Source organism: Nomascus leucogenys, chromosome X (genome assembly GCF_006542625.1).
Source record: "Nomascus leucogenys isolate Asia chromosome X, Asia_NLE_v1, whole genome shotgun sequence".
Lineage (NCBI taxonomy): Eukaryota > Metazoa > Chordata > Mammalia > Primates > Hylobatidae > Nomascus > Nomascus leucogenys.
The window spans coordinates 39219003-39237861 of NC_044406.1; the positions used below are offsets into that span (position 1 = coordinate 39219003).

General features: G+C 42.7%; 1 protein-coding gene across 1 annotated transcript; it reads right to left on the bottom strand.

Annotated features, from left to right (window-relative positions):
* Positions 1-371: 371 nt before the first annotated feature.
* On the bottom strand, positions 372-758 carry LOC115833362 (sperm protein associated with the nucleus on the X chromosome N2-like). The gene has a single exon (XM_030807540.1). It carries the CDS (start codon positions 756-758, stop codon positions 372-374), a length of 387 nt encoding a protein of 128 aa, XP_030663400.1.
* Between the last annotated feature and the right edge of the window lie 18101 nt (positions 759-18859).

The following is an 18859-nucleotide window of genomic DNA, read 5'->3' on the forward strand; positions in this document are numbered from 1 at the left end:
GGATGGGAATACCTTTGATATGTACATTCAGCAGAACTATGTGCTGCCGGGTACAGTTGCGTGAACATATACACATCTCCACTTCCCGTGAGATAAAATTTTAAGAAGAAAATTTTCTTTAGGAATCAGTCCTCCCCCAGGCCTTATTTACAATGTCTGGCTTACTGTCAACCTGTGGGTCTGTCAGCCAACCTTACAGGACCTCATATCCCTCCCTTCTCAAATGCCTACCTCTTCCCTTCCCTTCCCCCCCCCCCACCATCAGAAAACAGGCAGAGATATACACAGCCATCAGCTTCTCAAACTTGATTTTATTGTAATCATCACTGTTGGTGGTGAGGATTTGTCCAATTTGGTTTCTCCATGTTTGACTAGTCCTCCTCACCCTCCTCTGAAGATCCTTCAGATGTGTCTGGGTCTTCGTCTTCTTGTGAAGATCCTTCAGCTGAGTCTAGGTCTTTATCCTTTTGTGAGGATCCTTCAGATAACCCTAGGTCTTCATCCTCCTGGGAAGATCCTTCAGGTAAGTCTAGGTCTTCATCCTGCTTTGAAGATCCTTCAGCAGAGTCTAGGCCTTCATCCACCTCCTCTTGGACTGGATTGATGGAGTTCTCTCGGGACTGGTCATTCTCCTGTTGATTTGAATGTATTTTCTTAGTCTTCCTGTAGCACAACACTAATACTGGTGAATATTCTGATGTTTTCATCTTTTTCAAACTCGGTTCGGGGGCTGAGTCCCTGTTTGGTGTCTCCTGCATCTGTTAAGAAAACAGTGAGAGGCCAGAAAGACATTCTTTTGGGTGAATAGGATAGAGACTGGGTAGCAAGGGGGGCTTTATGAGAAGGAATGCAGGTTGAGGAAGGGGTTTGATCCAGAGAAGAACAAGGTTGAATCACAGGGTAGGGATCTATGGGGAAGAAGAAGAGGAGCATGGGTAGGGTCATCTGTTAGTCCAAACTGCACCATTTTGTAAGTTCTTTGCTGTTTTGCAGACCTTGGTCAAAGTGAAACATCCCATGGGGGTTCAGGCCATGAGAAACATCCTGCCTAACCACCTGTCCACAAGGGAGACAAAGGCCCAACTAAAGAAACATCCCTATCATATCTTGCTTGGCAAAGTTCTAAGGAACACCACAATGACATTCCACCAGAAAAGGGGCCAAATCACCTAAGAACATCTTATCAATATCCTGCCGGGCAGCAAGCCATATTGCCCAGATCCCTCCCACCCATACGTGTAAGTACCCCAGGCTGTAAGCGGTGGTGGGATCTGGCATTCAGCTGATCCCCACTTCCACAAGTGTCTGCAGTATTCCTGTGTTGCTGTTTGAGCTGCCCCCTCTCTGTGTGTCTTTCTTTCATCCTCACTTTCTCTTCAAAACCTAACATTTTGGTGTCAAAACCTGGAGTGGTGATTGGGTTCTAATGGGTAAGTTTTCTCCTGCAACCGGGAAAGCAGAAAGCAGCACAAACTAGACTGGGGCCTGCTTCCAGATCCTGAGTGATCTCCCTGTTCCTAGTTCCCTTCCCCTTATACTCTAGTCTTCTCCAGACCTGGGATAACCTCCAGATATTGATCAGACTCCTGACCTTTTTCATTTCCCTTCCTTCCCCTTTCTGGGCTGCTGCAACAAGGATCACCCCCATTTCTGGACATCACATCCAACACTGGGCGTCAATTAGTGGATGAGTCTCCCTCTTTCTCCTTTCTGGATTCCTCTCTATTTCTGCCTGTTCTCCCAAAAACAATCAAGTGCTGGGTAAGAGGTCTCCCCAGTCACCAGGTGACCGCAGCCTCCCTTTTCAGGGGACAGCCTCAGAACGTTTGCCACTCTGGCCGCTCCAGCCTCTGGGGAGCATGAATACCAGGGGGCTGCCCCGACTCTCCAGGTCCCTTCTTCCAGGCGGAATCGAGTACTCACTTTCCTCTGTTGTATTCACTTCTCTCTGGAGTACCTGCTCCCCCCTGGGGTATTCACTCTCTTCCAGGGTACTCATTTTCGTCAGGGGTATTCACTCCCATCCAGAGTATTCACTCCCCTCTTCCGAAAAAACAAAACATTCAACTTCCAAATTCACCATAATCTAAAAAAGCTTTCTCCAACACAAGGGTAAATAATCTGAAGTGCTTTGCTTATCTTCATTCACAGCTCACTCTCCCTCTCTGCCAATCTTGTTCATCTTTTCAAATCTTCCTCCTCAAGGAGAAACCCCCCAAAATGCCTCCTCCTCTGGACAAGCCTTCCTCCTCTGAATTTCAACCTGGCCAACAAACCCCTTCCTCTGCCTCCTGCCCACTACCATTCCCTCCACCTTCTCCTTGGGATCCAGCTCCTCCATCCACTTACTGTCGCCCTCCATCCCCCTTCCTTCTCCACCTCAAACCAGGTCTCACGCCCAACCCTCTTTTGCCGAAAACCAGGCACATGCCCAAAGGCCTTCCAAAGTCTTTCCCTTGCAGGAGGTTGCGAGGCTTGAAGGCATAATCTGAATTCAAGTTCCCTAGTTGACTTCTCCCACATTGAAAAGAGATTTGACTCCTTTTCAATGGATCCTACCTCCTTCTGCAAGGAATTTCTGTACTTCCCTAAATCTTATGACGTTAACTGGCATGACATATATGTCATCCTCTCCTCTACCCTCACCTTGGAGGACAGGGAACACGTCTTTATTGGCACCCAGGCCCATGAGAACACCCTCCAACAAAAACATGCTTCTCACAACCCAATAGGGACCCTAGCTGTCCCCAGAACTGACCCCAATCGGAATTGTCAGGCAACTTCCACAGACAGAGAGAAACCAGGCCATATCATATCATGCCTTCTAGCCGGCATAAATAAAGTCGCCCCTGCTCTTTTCCTCTCCTGCCTTCCAAAGGTCACAACTAAATATACCACCTTAAGCCCTAATAACAATAAGGGCAAAATCGACACTTTATCTCCCAGTCAGCCCCAGACATTTGAAAAAAACTTAAAAAAATGAAGGATGGCCCTCAAACCTCCCCAAGAAACTTAATCAAAGTGGCCTTTAAGGTGTTTAAGAATAGACAGGACGAACTGAATACCCCAAACCTAAAGAAGGACCAAGCTAAATACCAAATGTTGGTAGCTGCCAGTCAACAGGGTTCCCAAGGCATACAGAATTCCTCAACTTGGCAACAGTCAACTCCAGGAGCCTGTTATAAGTGCGTCCAAGACGGACACTGGGAAAAAGCCTACCCTAATCCCAGGACATTCTGGAAACCTTGCCCCATCTGTGGTATCAAGCAACACTGGAAGTCAGACTGTGCTCAGTGAAACTCTTCATCCTGCTTCACCACCTATACCTGAAGACAGACGGGGCCTAGAGTCCACCGCCCCTACTGCCATCACCACCTCGGAACCCAGGGTAATTCTGTCAGTCTCTAGTAAGCCCATGTCTTTCCTATTGGATGCTCAATGGGACAACTAGTTACTCGGTTTTACCCGAATATTCTAGACCCTTTTCCAGTTCTTCGATCTCTGTTGTGAGAGTCAACAGAATCCCCTCTAGGCACAGACTCGTCCTTTATTATACAACCTATTCACCACCCCGCTTCACCCATTCTTTCTTGGTTGTCCCTCAGCCCCTAAACCTATCTTGCGATGGGACATATTAAGTAAACTCCAGGCCTCCATGCAATGTGATTCTTACAATTCTACCCCTTTTATTTTACTCTGACACCGAAATGCTTCCCTCTCCCTCCACTCATCCTCATTATTTACCCTGTTACCTTCTGTTAATTCTAAAGTTTGGAATGTTTCTAAACCCACAATAGCCACACATCACATCCCAGTTAAAATAACCCTTCAGAACCCCTCCATTTTCCTTCATCAGTCTCAATATCCCCTTAATCCAGCTGGTTGAAGGGGCCTCAATCCTATTTGTAAACTTTGGCAAGCTGAAATTCTCAAGCCTGTCAACTCTCCCCACAACAGCCTTATTCTGGCTTTCCAAAAGACAGACAAAATTTACTCCTTTTTCCAGGATCTCCAAGTTGTTAACCAGGCAGTGGTACCAATCCATCTGGTGGTCTGCAACCCATATTCTCTACTCTCCTGTACTCCTACATCTACCACACACTCTCTGGGTTGGAGCTAAAAGACGCCTATTTCACTATTCCCTTAAACCCAGCTTACCAAAGTCTCTTTGTTTTAACTTGGCCAAATCCTAATACTCACATGTCCACCCAACTAACATGGATTATACTCCCACAGGGGTTCCAGGATAGGCCCCACCTATTCAGACAGGCCCTCATCAAGGACCTAGCTGAACTTCCTCTTTTTCCTAGTGCCCTCCTCCAATACGTCAATGACCTCCTTCTCTGTAGCCCTTTCCTTAACCTGTCCATTCAACACACCACTCAGGTTTTCAACTTCCTCCATAATCGAGGAGATTGGGCCTGACCCACAAAATCTCAAGTAGCACAAACATGGGTTTGTCCTAACCCCTAATTCTCAAACCATCCCAACCCAATGAAAGGACCTAATTTGGGACATGCCCCTTCCCCACACGAAAAAAGGACCTCTTCTCCTTCTTGGGCCTTGTGGGATACTTTTGGCCGTGAATTCCCAACTTTGACTTGCTGGCGAAGCCACTCTACATGGCCTCACATGGGCCCTTCCTAAAACCCCCAAACCCAGCTTACCTCATCAATTCCTACTAAAACAAGACAAAAACACAAACAAACAAACAAAAAACTTAAAAATGCCCTTTTAATTGCCCTGGCACCAGGACCGCCCAACCTCACCAAGCCCTTTACTTTGTATGAACATTCCGACCAAGGCCTCGCCCTTGGACTACTCTGCCAAACATACGGCGACGCCGCACAAGCCATTGCACATCTCTCAAAACAACTGGACTCTGTCATCCAATGCTGGTCACTCTGACTAAAAATCTTGGGTATGGCCACATTGCTGGCCTTAGAGGCACGGAAACTTCTTCTTTACCAACACATTGCTATTGCATCTTCCCATTACCTACAAGACCTCATAAACCATCAATTTCTTCTATCCCTCACACCATCCTGCTTACATCAGGTACATGCCTTATTCATACGTAACCCTCTAATCACCTTCCAGAGACATAACACTCTCAACCCAGCCACCCTCCTCCCTGTAAACACTTCCGACTTTAAGCTCTCTCACTCCTGCCTGGACCTCTTAGACTCCCTCTCCTCCCCCTTCCAACACACTTCAGATGCCCCTTTACAGGGAACACATACATGGTTAATTAATGGAAGCTCTTTTAGGGAGCCATGTCCAGCAGCTGGCTATTCCATCATTGCTGAAAATAAACTCCTAGAAGCCAATGCTCTCCCACCCCATGCTACCTCTCAACAGGCAAAGCTAGTTGCCCTAACCAGGGCCCTCACCCTAGCAAAGGGAAAGAGGGTCAACATTGACACCAATTCCAAATATGCATACTATATCCTACAGTCTCATGCCTTAATCTGGCAGGAACAGGGTTTCCTAACTACAAAAGGAACTCCCATAAAAAATGGCAAACTTATACATAAGCTGCTGGGGGTGGATAAACTTCCACTAAAGGCCACCATTATCCATTGCAAGGGACACTGAAAGGCTACAGATGCCAAAACCGAGAAAAACATTTCAACAAATTCGGCAGCCTGGCAGGCAGCCCTTAAAACCCCATCGTTATTGCTCATTTTTTCCCAGCATACACCCTGTATATACCCAGTAGGAATGAACCTCACTTGCCCGGACTGGGGCCATTCAGGAAAAAATGGTTCCACCTCAGTGATAAAAGTGTCTTGTCCAAGTTTAAAAAACCTTCTGTACTTTCATATGTGCACAACCATTTCCATGCCGGTTATTGCCCCTACTCTAGCTTTTAAAAACTTATATATATTCTTCCACCATGGCTGCCCATCTCAAAGATATTACTAAGGCATGTTCCCTTTGCACTCAAACTTCCCCTCAGGAAGCTATCAAACCACCTCCTTACCAACACACAAGGCCTGAGGACACTTACCAGGGCATGACTAGCAAATCAACATCGCTCACATGCCCCCCAGAAAGTGATTCCCATACCTTCTGATAATAGTAGATACATTCTCTGGATGGACAAAAGCTTTTCCTACCACCACCAAATAGGCACACACCATCTCTTCTATTCTCTTCACTCGTATTATCCACCGGTTTAAACTCGCTCTTGCATCCAGTCATACAATGGGCCAATTTGTTTCACAGTTTAACCAACAGCTGGCAAAGTCTCTAAACATTAAATCGGCTTTGCATATTCCTTACCACCCTGAATCTTCAGGAAAAATTTTATAAAAACCAACAACTAACCAAACTCTCCCTAAAGGTTAAAATGGCCTGGACCTCACTTTTCCCATTGTTCCTCATGTGTTTATGAGTTATTTCCCAAAAGCCCCTCAGCCTAAGCCCATTTAAACTCATGTACAAAGGCCCCTTTATCCTCCAAAATATCCCCGTATTTTCTCCTCCTTCTATATGGAATACTTGGCTGGCGTTACACCTCACCCAACATCTAATAAGACAGTACGCAAATGCTTACTTGACCCAGCCTAAAAGTCCATCCTCAGAACACTCCTTCCTGTCCCTACAACCAGGGGACTGGGTCTGAATCACAGACTTCTCCTCCTCCCCTCTCCAACCTAAGGGGAGGGGTTCTCACCAGGTGATGCTAACTACTCCCACAGCGCCAAAGCTAACATCCTTTCCACACCGAATGCACCATTCTAAACTAAAAAGAGCATCAGATCCACATCTAGAAATTTGTTCACCTCCAAATTATTCTCCTTCCCTTACAGGACCAGCCTCATTGTACTTAACAAGAATTCCAGAATTTGCCAATCCAGAACACCCTAGCGCATAACACTCTCCGTCGCCAATTTCCAATCTTTTATCTCCTACTTTGTTTCAGATCTTTCCTGGTTTCCCTTCCCCATGTCCCTGGAGAGTCCATGCCAATTTCTCACACTAATGCAGGAGGTATGACGGCAGGGCACCAAGGAACTTTCATAGAAAGGGACAGGCACATTGAGCCAGGGACTTTGCAGGGCATCCCCAGGGCGTTTGTAGTAGAAAAAGGGACTTGAGAGCTTTCGTCTCTCTTTGTCCAATCTCATGCATTCAGAAACGCTGGGAACAGACAGTCCCTTACCTTACTGGAGGATGTGTCTCAGAGAGACCTTTTGTGGAAGAAACAAATTATTTTCATATCTTTATTTATAAAGACTTTTTTACTTTTTTTTTTTCCAGACAGAGTGTCACTCTGTTGCTCAGGCCGGAGGGCAGTGGCATGACCATACCTCACTGAAGCCTCCATCTCCTGGGCTCAAACAATCCTCCCAATGTAGCCTCCCCAGTCCCTGCTACTACAGATGCAGACACCATGCCTGGGTAATTGGTTTATTTATTTTTCAGATAGTGTCAGATAGTGGTCTCACTGTGTTGCCCATGCTGGTCTCATTCTACTGGGCTCAAGCCATTCTCTCACCTTGGCTAGTTTTATAAATGCTTTTATTAATCACTTTGTTCTCTGATTCTGGGTTTTCTGCCATGCTTTCAATAAATGTAATTGAATAAATTCTTCTGTAGACTAAATACATTCACGCCTGTTTACTTTTTTCTTTTAGGTTGTGTTACTACACATTTAAATCTCTGGACTGCTAACCGATTTCCCTAAATATACCTGTAGGTCATTCAGACAGTGCATGTTTCAGAAATAGCCATAGATTCTGACTGTAGGCTCTAGGCTCAGTTATGACCAGAAAACAAGTCCTGCCAGTCTCCTACCTCAAATATATATTTGTGTATTGACCTGATCCCTGGGACAAGCTTCCCAGACTGAAATCACGGTATCATAAAGCTGGATGCTTTCTTGAGGGGATAGAGTAACATCCATATTTTCAATTCGAGTGTAAATAACTTAATTAATGGATGAAAAGATGTATGCAACAATGGAAAGCAGAATAACCGGCATTTGATTAATATGGCATCACCAAATTTTGCTTTAACAGATCTGATTGTAATTATTTCAGTCTTTGTGGGTCACGAAGTTTCTGTGGCATAGTGTTGTGTTTTTTAGCAATAATACTTTTAAATGGAAAAAAATCCTTATCTCCACAAAGTGGTGTCTTTTTGTATGCTAGTGAGTTGACTCATGGCTGGCAGCACCTAGGTAGCTCTAGGTTGGGGAATAGGAGAATGTCAAGTTCATTTTTAAAATACATTTGAATTCAGAAAATTATTTGATTTACATATGTTAATTTAATAGCAGTGTAGCTGGTGTCACCCATGGCATAGATTCGGAAGTTAATTTGTAAATAACCGACGTGTTATAAAGCCAACTGAATGTCAGCAATGTGTGCTGAAAACTTGTTTGCTATGTGTTATGCGGGTGGATCACCTGAGGTCAGGAGTATGAGAGCAGCCTGGCCAACACGGTGAAACCCCATCTCTACTAAAAATACAAAAATTAGCCAGGTGTGGTGGTGTATGCATGTAATCTCAGCTACTGGGAAGGCCAAGGCAGGAGAATCGCTTGAACCCAGGAGGGGGAGGTTGCAGTGATCCGAGATCGCGCCATTGCACCCCAGTCTGGAAAATAAAGAGTGAAACTCTGTCGAAAAAAAAAAAAGGGAAGGAAGAAAGGAAGGAAGGCAGACAGGAAAAGAGAAAAACAAAGAGAAAGGAAGAAAGAAAAAAAAAAAAAGAAAGAAAACGAAAGAAGAAAGAAAAAGGGAAAGAGAGAGAGAGAGAGAGAAGGGGGGGAGGAAGGAAGGAAGGAAGTCCCTCTGTCCATATCTGCAGTCACCTTTAAAGGCACGTCTGTGCCATGAACCTGGATCGGCAGTCATACTCGAGGTCTAAGAGGCAAGTCTGAAAGACATTGCCTGCAGGCTTGACACCCTTCATTTTTCTTGGGATGCACGTTCTCCCCAGGGCACCAGCCAAACACCGAATGGCCTGACACAGAGTTTGCACTTTTTCTCATAGTTCTTCTTGGTCATTCAGATAATATAGGTTCTCTCTAAGACATATCTGGTGTAGAATAGAGAAGGTTGCATCCTCCCAGTTTTGCCTGTTTTAGATGCTGGAACCCAGACAGATCGCAATCTTGAGAGGGTCGGCAGGCAGCGGTAGATTTTCAGGTGGGAGGGAGGACCCCCGCAATCCCACCAGACACAGCTCTTCTTTCTCGTGCTGTTCTTGAGGCCCTGGGCAATTGCCTTTGACTGTATATGATTCATCTTTCTTGTGTCAAGGTGAACCTCACTTCCAAGGAATCCCCATTCTTGTAGGACGCTCTGGGCTTCCTGGTCTCTCCAAGAACTGGCTAAATTCCATGTTTTTCCATCGGAATACTGAGGTAGACAACCTTGAAATGCAATTTCTTTACAAGTGTCTTTATCTGGCCATGACATTAATTTCGCATTTGGTAGGAGGGTAACAGTCTTATTTTCATCAGTATGTGTACTGCATGTTAGTGCACAGCATGAACCTTAGAGGAAGAGTTCTCCGTTGAGATGTGAAATGCATCAAAAGCTTGTGTGGAGTTAATAAAGCTACTCTACCTCTACGAGTGTCAGTTTCGTCACCCATAGAATGAGGATCACAAGATGACTTTTTCAAGTTGTTGCCAGAGTTAAATTCAGAAAGATATTTAAAAGTACCTGACTGCAAGAGTCCACATCATGAATGAAATAGCGTCAGATTTCAAAGTACACAAAAGGAATAAAGTACACATGACCTAAGATGAGATGATCAGCTTTGTAAGCAGCCTGACGAGCTCTTGATTACTATAGAATTAACATCACCCTTACTATTAGGTAGTGTGAGTTCCCCAAAGTTATAGTTCAGCATTGTTTAGGCTGTTCCGGTTCATTTTCATTGCCAGGTAATTATGGAAAATGACTCCAATGAAGTGGGTTTTATATGTTGAGGCAGTTTTGCTTTGAAGGGCAGCAGCTAAATGTATTCGTAGCTATAGAAGGACATGGGGGAAGAAAGTGAGTCTCCCCTTAGCTTGGGGAGTGATCCAATATAGGGGGAGCCATTGATGGCTCAGGAGAGAAGAATGATCATTGCAGCAGCAAAGCCCCTGGGAAAGTGGGAGTTACGGGAATTTGTGAGAGTACTGTAGTAGCGGAAGTAGGATGAGTGCGAAAGGGAGAAGCAATTCTCTCTTGGTCATAGACTTAAGGTAAAATAATTCCAAAGTTTTGAAGTTTTCTCATCACTGCTCAGTTGCTCAGATACAGGCATCATTATGTAATGATATTATATTATATTGTTATATTATATTATATTATTTTAGTAGGAGGAGCGGGAATTCTAGCTCATAAAATAGATATGATAATGCTCGCCTTCTGAGGGGCACTAAAAGTATTTCTATTGGTTTGTTAGGGCTGCCATCAACAAATCAGAATCATGGATTTGTGAGCACTTCAGCTGCTCTTCTGTTTAGTGGCCTCTCTGCCCCACCACAGTGTGACAGCCTCCACAGTAAGTAGCGTGTGTTGTTGGTTGTTCTTCCAGTTTCCAGCATCCCAGGTATTTCTTGTAACATGGCAGGCCACTCATGCATGTCTACTGAATTGATGAATTAACCTTTTGTAATGATCCTAGCAGAAAAGCATCTCCTGTGTTTAGGAGTCATTACTGGAGATGATATGTTTCTAGGCATCTTACATATGGTCTTTGGTTTTGTGCCAGACACTCTAGGGTAATGGCTCTGCATGGTGCTCTGGAGCTCCTGCAGGTCACCAAATAGGGGAAGTAGGCAAAGCTAGACTACAAGCTAACCTGAGTCTGGGCAGAATATCTTGAATGCCCTTGGAACAAGGAAAGATAGGCAGCGTGGTGGGAGCTGCCACAGGTATTTTTGCACCAGCTCCCTATCTGCCTGGAGGCTGACACAAGGCCATTCTTCATCTGTCTCCCTAGTTTGAGGTAAGCACAGGCCTTTCTTCATCATAGGGTACAGTTGTGGAGTATAAAATTGCTCACTGCCTTAGGGCACAGGTGTGGGCTCCTCACCAGCAGAAAGACCCACTATCTGTGCTGTCCATCACTGAGTGCCTCCGATTCACTGTCACACTATGGGAATAGGGATACGGTGCTTACACAATGCTGATCTTGCTTTTGCTTTCTCTACAAGCAATCAACCACATGGATCTGCTTGGGCTCATTGTCTCCGTATTGGCCAAATTTAAGAATATGTGAAAAGGCAAACTAACGACTTTAGTGGTGATCCTCGTGGCCCTTTTAGGACAACACAGGGCTGCTTAGGGACTGCTTGAGCAATTGACACACTACTGTATTGAGTTGCATGGTGTAGCATAGACAGAATATTTAGTCTTCATGGCATCACACACAGCAAATAAGTTTTCAGCACATACTATTGACTTATGGTTGGCCTTGTAACACCTCAGTTATTTACAAATCAACTTCAGAATCTATGCCGTGGGTGACATCAGCTACACTGCTACTAAATTAACATATTTAAATCAAATAATTTTCTGAATTCGAATGTATTTTAAAAGTTAACTTGACATTCCTACTTGAAATTCAAAAGCAGGTTATCACACACTAGAAATGTAGTTGCAAGGAAAAATGAAATGAAAAAGTTCAAAATCTAAAGGAAAAAAGGAAATCTAAGTAGTAGGCCAAATTTATCTGCAATGTAAAGCCTCCTTGATGTTATTTCCTTTATTTTTCATAGCAAATATTTTTAGTGTACATATTGTAAATTCTACTTTAGAAATGGAAAAACAGTCCCAAAGGGTGTTAAGTATCTTGCCCACCATATCAAGGGCACTGTGTGAGAGGCAAGATGGAAACCCATGGCTACTTCATGCCATAGCCTCTAAAGAGACAGTGTAGGTGGCACCCAAGTCATCTTGCTTCAGCAAGTTGCCCTGGTTGCTTGCCCCTTACTCCTACCTAGGCCCTAATTCTTTCACCCAGCTCTATAGCCTAGGGACTTCTCACATGTTTTGTGGCAAATGGGATACCCTAAGAAAGGAAGCAGATGAGGAGAGACAAAGCACGAGGTATGGGGAAAGGGGCAGGGAGCTTCTGTGCCCACTAGGGGCATGCTGCCCTCCATATGTTCAGCTAGTCAGAAGCTCTCTGAATCCTGTCCTTTTGGTTTTGATGGAGGTTTTCATTATGTAGGCGTGACTGATTAAACTGTTGTCCTGCCACTGGGGATCAAATTAACCTTCTGCCCTTCCTGAAGGCTGGGGCGGGGGGCGGCTGAAAGCCCCAACCCTCGTATTCCCCAACCTAGAGCTGCCTAGGTGCTGCCAGCCATGAGTCAACTCACTAGCATACAAAAAGATAGCACTTTGTGGAGATTCAAAAAATTGTAGGAGTTGTATGCCAGGAAGCAGGGTCTAGGACCAAATATGTATTACACAGTATCACACCTGTGCATACCAGCTCAATCAGAATACAAAATTTCAAAAATCATACTTAATTTTTTAAAAAAATAGTGTCTCTATCTCAAAAAAAAAAAATTTAACCTCATCCTGGACCTCCTGGGCTCGAGGCATCCTCCACCCTTCGGCTCTAGAGTAGCTGGGACTACAGCTACATACAGACGTGCATACATTCATGCATTCACTCTTTTATTTTTGTAGAGAGAGAGTCTTGCTCTGTTGCCCCATCTGGTCTCAAACTGCTGAGCTCAAGTAATCCTCCTGCCTCAGCATCCCAAAGTGCTGGGATTACAGGTGTGGACAACCGTACCCAGCCATGATTTCCAATATTATCAAATACCTGGGAAGGAAGTGAACAAAAGATGAGCAAGACTTCTTTGGAGAAAGCTGCAAAACTTTATTGAGATAGTTTAAGTCAAATATCTAATATAAAACCAGTTTGCGTTGTTTCAGCTTGTCCTCATTTAAACTTGTGGTTGCCCTTCACCTATAATACAAGCATAACGGGTGGGAACATCACTAGCAGAAGTGTGTTTAGATGACATTAAGGATATGGAAAAGACAGTAAAGTCTTAGTTTTCCACAGTGGACAAAACCAGAAGCCTAAGAGCCACCCTTTAGCTTACATTCAGGTAGACCTCTGTAGAGACTTTGACAATAGTCGTCCAAGCGTACGCATTAAAGATATTTTTCAAACACACCCTGCGTTCTAGTGCTACAAGGAAAGCAAGACAGTCCGAGGTCCAAACACATTAAATGAAGTGAACCTACTAAAAAGGGGTTTAAAGTAGAAAGCAAACATTGTGCATAGTTTTACTCAAAATACCAGCACCACACAACAATACTGAGAAACAGAAAAGGAATTTACAAAAAATGTATAATTTTTGGCAAACACTCTTTTAATGTTCTGGCTTGAATCTGTGGTCTGGATGTCAAATGGGCTCCTGGAAATGGTCTGAATATTATCTTGGAAGAAAGCGGTTAATGTCACCTTAGGAACTGCACAAGGGAAGTGAATAGAAAGGCCAGCATTGCATTTGTTTTTACTCTGTTGTGCAGAAGGGCAAAAATATTTATTTGGGCTCGTTTACCCTTCGGTGGTTTTTAAGGTACAGTAACCGTTTGTACCCAGTTTTCTCCTACCGTGATGTCAACATGAATCATGCCTCTTTTTACACTTGAAAGTATTCCCATTTGTATAATTAAGTATATGGTCGCATTACTCTTAAGCTGTCACTATCAGTTTTGTCATCATTATGTGATAGCATTATGAACTGTGTCACACATGAACACATGGAGGGATACGGAAATGGAAAGCAAGAGTAGGACAGCTGAAAAAGCCAAAATTTGTTTCTAAAAGTCAATGTTTTTGAGGGACAACTGGAAAATTTCACAGTTTCTTCCACAGGTTTTTTGATGCTTAGATAATCAGGTATTACAGAAATAAATAATGGATGCCTTCCTAGCTTATCAAGCATTTCATCCATGCTCTGAAAATATTAGCGTTCAAGATTGTATTCACTTTCGATAATGCCCTAGGTTAAATCATTCTGTCTTGTTCATATTCCATGTTGTGCTTTTTCTATTTTCTTCAAGATTGTGTAAACTACTGAATACTCTATTCATAGCTAATTTTCAAAACACCAATCTTTTAAATTTATGACATTTGAACTACTTTTCCTTTTACTAATGACTCATACTTGTCTTTTATTCACCACCTCTTTCTTTTTCCCTTAAGTTTATTCTTTTATTGTTATTTCATAGTATTCTTTTCCTTTATCATATAATGTGCTATTTATTTTAATAAGACGTGCATTTAAAGCTATGATCTTCCTGAGAATACAGCTGAGGCTTGTTCAGTGGGCTCCTGGAAATCGTCTGAGAACTATCTTTTAATGTAAATAGTGTAATGGAATGGTTCAGCAGAGTAGAGTAAAAACCTTTAGGTAGTTCCTCCCTTAAACATGGGGTGCTTCCTTTAACTTCAAGAGGTATTGTAATTAACAGTCACCAATTTGGAAAATATGTGTAAAACATACTTATGTCAACTACTCAGGAATTAGCACACTGCTATTGTTGAACTTCAAACCCTATCATCTAATGTGTCAAGGCAGAAACCTGTAATATGTAACCTATGGTATGGTTAGAGGTGACTCTACTATATGAATCTTCAATCTAATTACACGAAGTAGCTCATGAAGACTGACAGGAGGGCAGGGAGCATGCTTAGCAGAAGCATATTACACCCATCTTGGGCATCACTGACCTACATGCATTCTCCTGGCCACAGAAACCTGATGATCTCTTGCCATTTTATCATTCAGTCATTCAAGGCTTCACTGCAGGAGGGCTTTAAAATGCAATTATTCTTTAAGAGCCAGAGAATTCGGAATTTGACAAAATCCAAGAACACTCATACTGGGCTCCATACAGGAAAACAAATATCAAGCAGAGTGCCCACTCATTTTCTTAGGAACCATGAAATCTCAACTCAGACATTATAATTGGCCTGAAGCTGATTGTTATGATAAACAAATCATGAAAATCAGAATATCTTGGTCTTCTATCCAGCAGAACCAGAGCATGCGGAAATCAGCAACGAAATGGATTTTAATCTATCTGATGTGCATCCACTCTTTTCACTAAGAGCAAGGATGCGTGTGGAATTTATACGATTCATCCAGACTCTCACAAATTATGGTAGAGCTGGTACTAGAATCTGCTTCAGGGCTCAGCATACTTCACACAAACTGGTATTACAAATGCATTATGTATTTGTTAAAAGCAGAAATTAGAAAAGAATCTGAAAATTGTTAGCTGTTGGTTATACACCAAACTAAGAAAATGCTGCCATATTTGATGATTCAATATGGCTTTGACCCAATTTGTTTCTGTATCTGATAGTGTTTAAGTCTTGCAATCTGGCATTTGGGTCTGAATGACGTTTCAAAGAAAATTTGCATTTGCACTGTGTTTTTAAAGTAGCAGTAATGTTATCCCTCTATTATCAAAAGGATAATATTGTGTAAATGAGAAAGCACATAACTTTGCATCTTGATGGATAACACACCTGCTTCTGGCATTTTACAGTGTTCTACTTTAGGTATAATCTTCATCTTGATGCCAGAACCCAAATCCAGATTTATCCCCGGTCTTTGACTGACGCACCTCTTGGAGATCACCTTCCATGTCACGCACTTCAATATACAAAGGTTATCGATTTAAGCATTCCAACATGAAATATAAATAAGGAAATGATAATATTCTTTTCCTTCGCGTTATGAAATAAATCCTGAGCCAGGTGTAGTGGCTCATGCCTGTAATCTCAGCACTTTGGGAGGCCGAGGTCACTTGAACCCAAGAGCTGGAGGTGGGTGTGAGCCAAGATCATGCCACAGCAATCCGGGCTGAATGACAGATGAGACTCTGCCACATGGAAAAAAAAAATGAGAATAAAAGAAAAGAAAGGAAAAGAAAAAGAAAAAACTCTGTCAGTTACTGTGGTAATGAATGTCGTGCAAAGATGGTACACCTTTGTTTTCCTGTTTTATGATATTTTATTTTATTTTATTGCTTTTTGAGTCAGGGTCTCACTCTCTCGTCTAGGCTGGAGTGCTGTGGCACAATCAAGGCCCAGTGTGTGCCCAACCTCTCAGGCTCAACAGAACCTCCTGTCTCAGCCTCCGGAGTAGCTGAGCCTACCAGTGCACCCCACCGCCAAGGCTAATTTCTGTTTGTTTGTTTTGTTTGAGAAAGGATTTCTCAATGTTGTCCAGGCTGGTCTTCAACTCCTGGGATCAAGAGATTTGCCCAACTCAGCCTCCCAAAATTTTGGGATTACAGTCATGAGCTCCTGGCCCAATGTCTTATCTTGAATTACAATCTAAGGATAAATCACAGTACACATAAATTTCCCACACTTTACCATTGCGTATTATGAACAGCGAGTATCAACTGTCTATGAAATCTGAAGTCAGCTGCATGAATACCACTTTAATCATAAATGAAATGTAATTTTCTGAAGAATTACATCAATGTATTGGTGGGCTTCTGACAAATCCTACAGTTGTGACACCCATCCCTTATTGAGGTAACTTGGAAATTGTTTGGATAGTTAATTAACGTGATGCTATACTTAGGTCCAAGAACCCTGTATGTTAACTTTACATAAAAGAATCCCATTTAGAACAATGTAGCAAAAATAACAGGAAAATCATTGTCTTGCAGTGAGAGTACAGAAAGTTGAGTGCAAAGAAATTAATGGGCATTGTTGACAGTCATATCTGGAAACATCTTAACAGTGAATTGCTAAAATAATCAATGGCCCAAATTCTGTCAATGTTTAGCTTCAAAATGCTATCTGTTGAGGATACATTTTCTGTTTCAGGATAATCTTATCCTACTTTGAGTTTTCTAATTATGAAAGTTTTTAAACAACTGTTAAAACCCCCTTAAAATCACACTAATACAGCTCCCTGTATACCACTGTCCTGAATTATCTAACTTTTATCAAACACACCATCAAAAAGACTGATCAAAGGAAACAGTGGCTGTCATTCATTGAGCTCTTTTCTGGAGTTACTATCCTGCTTCACTGAACTGTTTTGTCCTGAGCCAATACTGAAGTACCTTACAGTACAGACACAATCGAGTGTTACGCATCTTAGGCAAACTGCTCACTTTTTATTATTACAACATGGATTGTAGGAAGAGCGCAAACCTTTGAACAAAATATGAATTCCTTCTCCGTGAGTCAAATGTTCTTGGAAGCCTCAATCTCTGAGCCTCGGTTTTCTTATTTATACAATGGGGCTAACATCCCTTTGCAAATAGGCCTTATTCACAGCGTTATAAGGTCCAGTGACTTGGCATTCTACATGCAATGAACGGGTGCTTGCAACACTGTGGACACCATGGCTGAGAAGATCATACAGCAACATTCTAAGAAGATCAAATTAAACTAGTGAAATCATGTACATTTTTATACACCAAATTAAATGGTTTCAAGTAAGGACTGTATTTTCAAGCATACAAAATCCATCTTGAAGAACAAGAGAAGATTCATTATATCCAGGGACAGCATGAAGCTGCAAACTATACTCTCCCCTTTCCAGCCAACTTTCAGCAAATGTTTGGTATCTTTTCCTAATGTGTTTGGTATCTTTCCTCCTGTTACTGCTCATGGCATAGGCCACGATGCACACATAGACCTTCTCCCGCCCCATAGACATGCTTTCTTTCCCTTCCCAGCACCTGGGATCTCAGCTGTATCCTGATCTTCTTCTGTCTCCTGAACAGGTGCAGGATCCTGACTTTCAGCTGCTGGTTCTTCTTCTTGGGGCTCTCCATTACTGGGCTCCTGGGACTGGCTGTGTGTGTGTGTGAGTGTGTGTGTGTGTGTGCACATAAAAAGATTTGTTAATACATGTCAATAACATAAATATACAAAATACATAGATATTTCTTATCATAAGTACCTCTAGAGACATTTCTCCAACACTACCCCATATACCTATTCTTCATAACATTATTCTTTCCTCAGAGAGGTTACTCAAAAACAGATATCCTCAAGGACTTTGGAAGCCGTTTTAATCTATGTTGGGATGAATGTGTGTAATCTGTTCTGAATAAGCACGAGGAGGAAGTTAGGGACAAAATCTGGGCACACACGATCATCCATCCACACAAAACCCAAATATAATCCTCTGGACTAATCTTTCCTTCATGGGATGCCATAATCATTTTTTATCAGCATGGGAGACCATTATCAGTGTATCTATACTAGTCCAACAACACTATCAGAAAAATAACTTTCTGCTGAGAGAAAACGTCGAATGTTAAGACTTTCACAAGCAGAGGCACAATGAGCTCAGGAGGTTGTGAACTTCTTTTTGGTATAGGCCTATATGTTGATCTTCCTCATCAACATATATTTCACTCTGCAAGCAGAATACTGTGATTGGGAAAATGCACTTGACAGGACAACTAGATTTGACCACTTTCACGGTCAAATGTTAACTTGCTCTTTTTTTTTTTTAATTTAGAAATACTCTGAAAGTCCCAGGGCCAGTATAAATGTGTGCCACTTTTGAATCGAATGCTTGCAAAGCCGCTTACGTAGGTCTAGCTAGCTGAGCAATGTCTTAAGGCTCCCGGCAAAAAACACAGGGTATTTCCCATGAGGTTGGTTTCACAACTGGACACTCCATCAGGGAGACAAGTAGGAAATTACAGCTAGAGAATTAAAACATAATGATTTGCTAGGCCCACTTCCCACCCCCCCACAACCAAAATCACTTTTTTAGGAACTCAGAGCCCTGCCCATTGGAAACTCCACAGTGGAGTTGAGAATTTGCTACACAGCAGTGGGCACTCCTCACAGGACACCTATGCCAGGCACT

What these genes read in the sequence shown, in the direction of transcription:
- LOC115833362 (XM_030807540.1), bottom strand. Translation starts at nt 758, where the DNA reads ATGCAGGAGACACCAAACAGGGACTCAGCCCCCGAACCGAGTTTGAAA.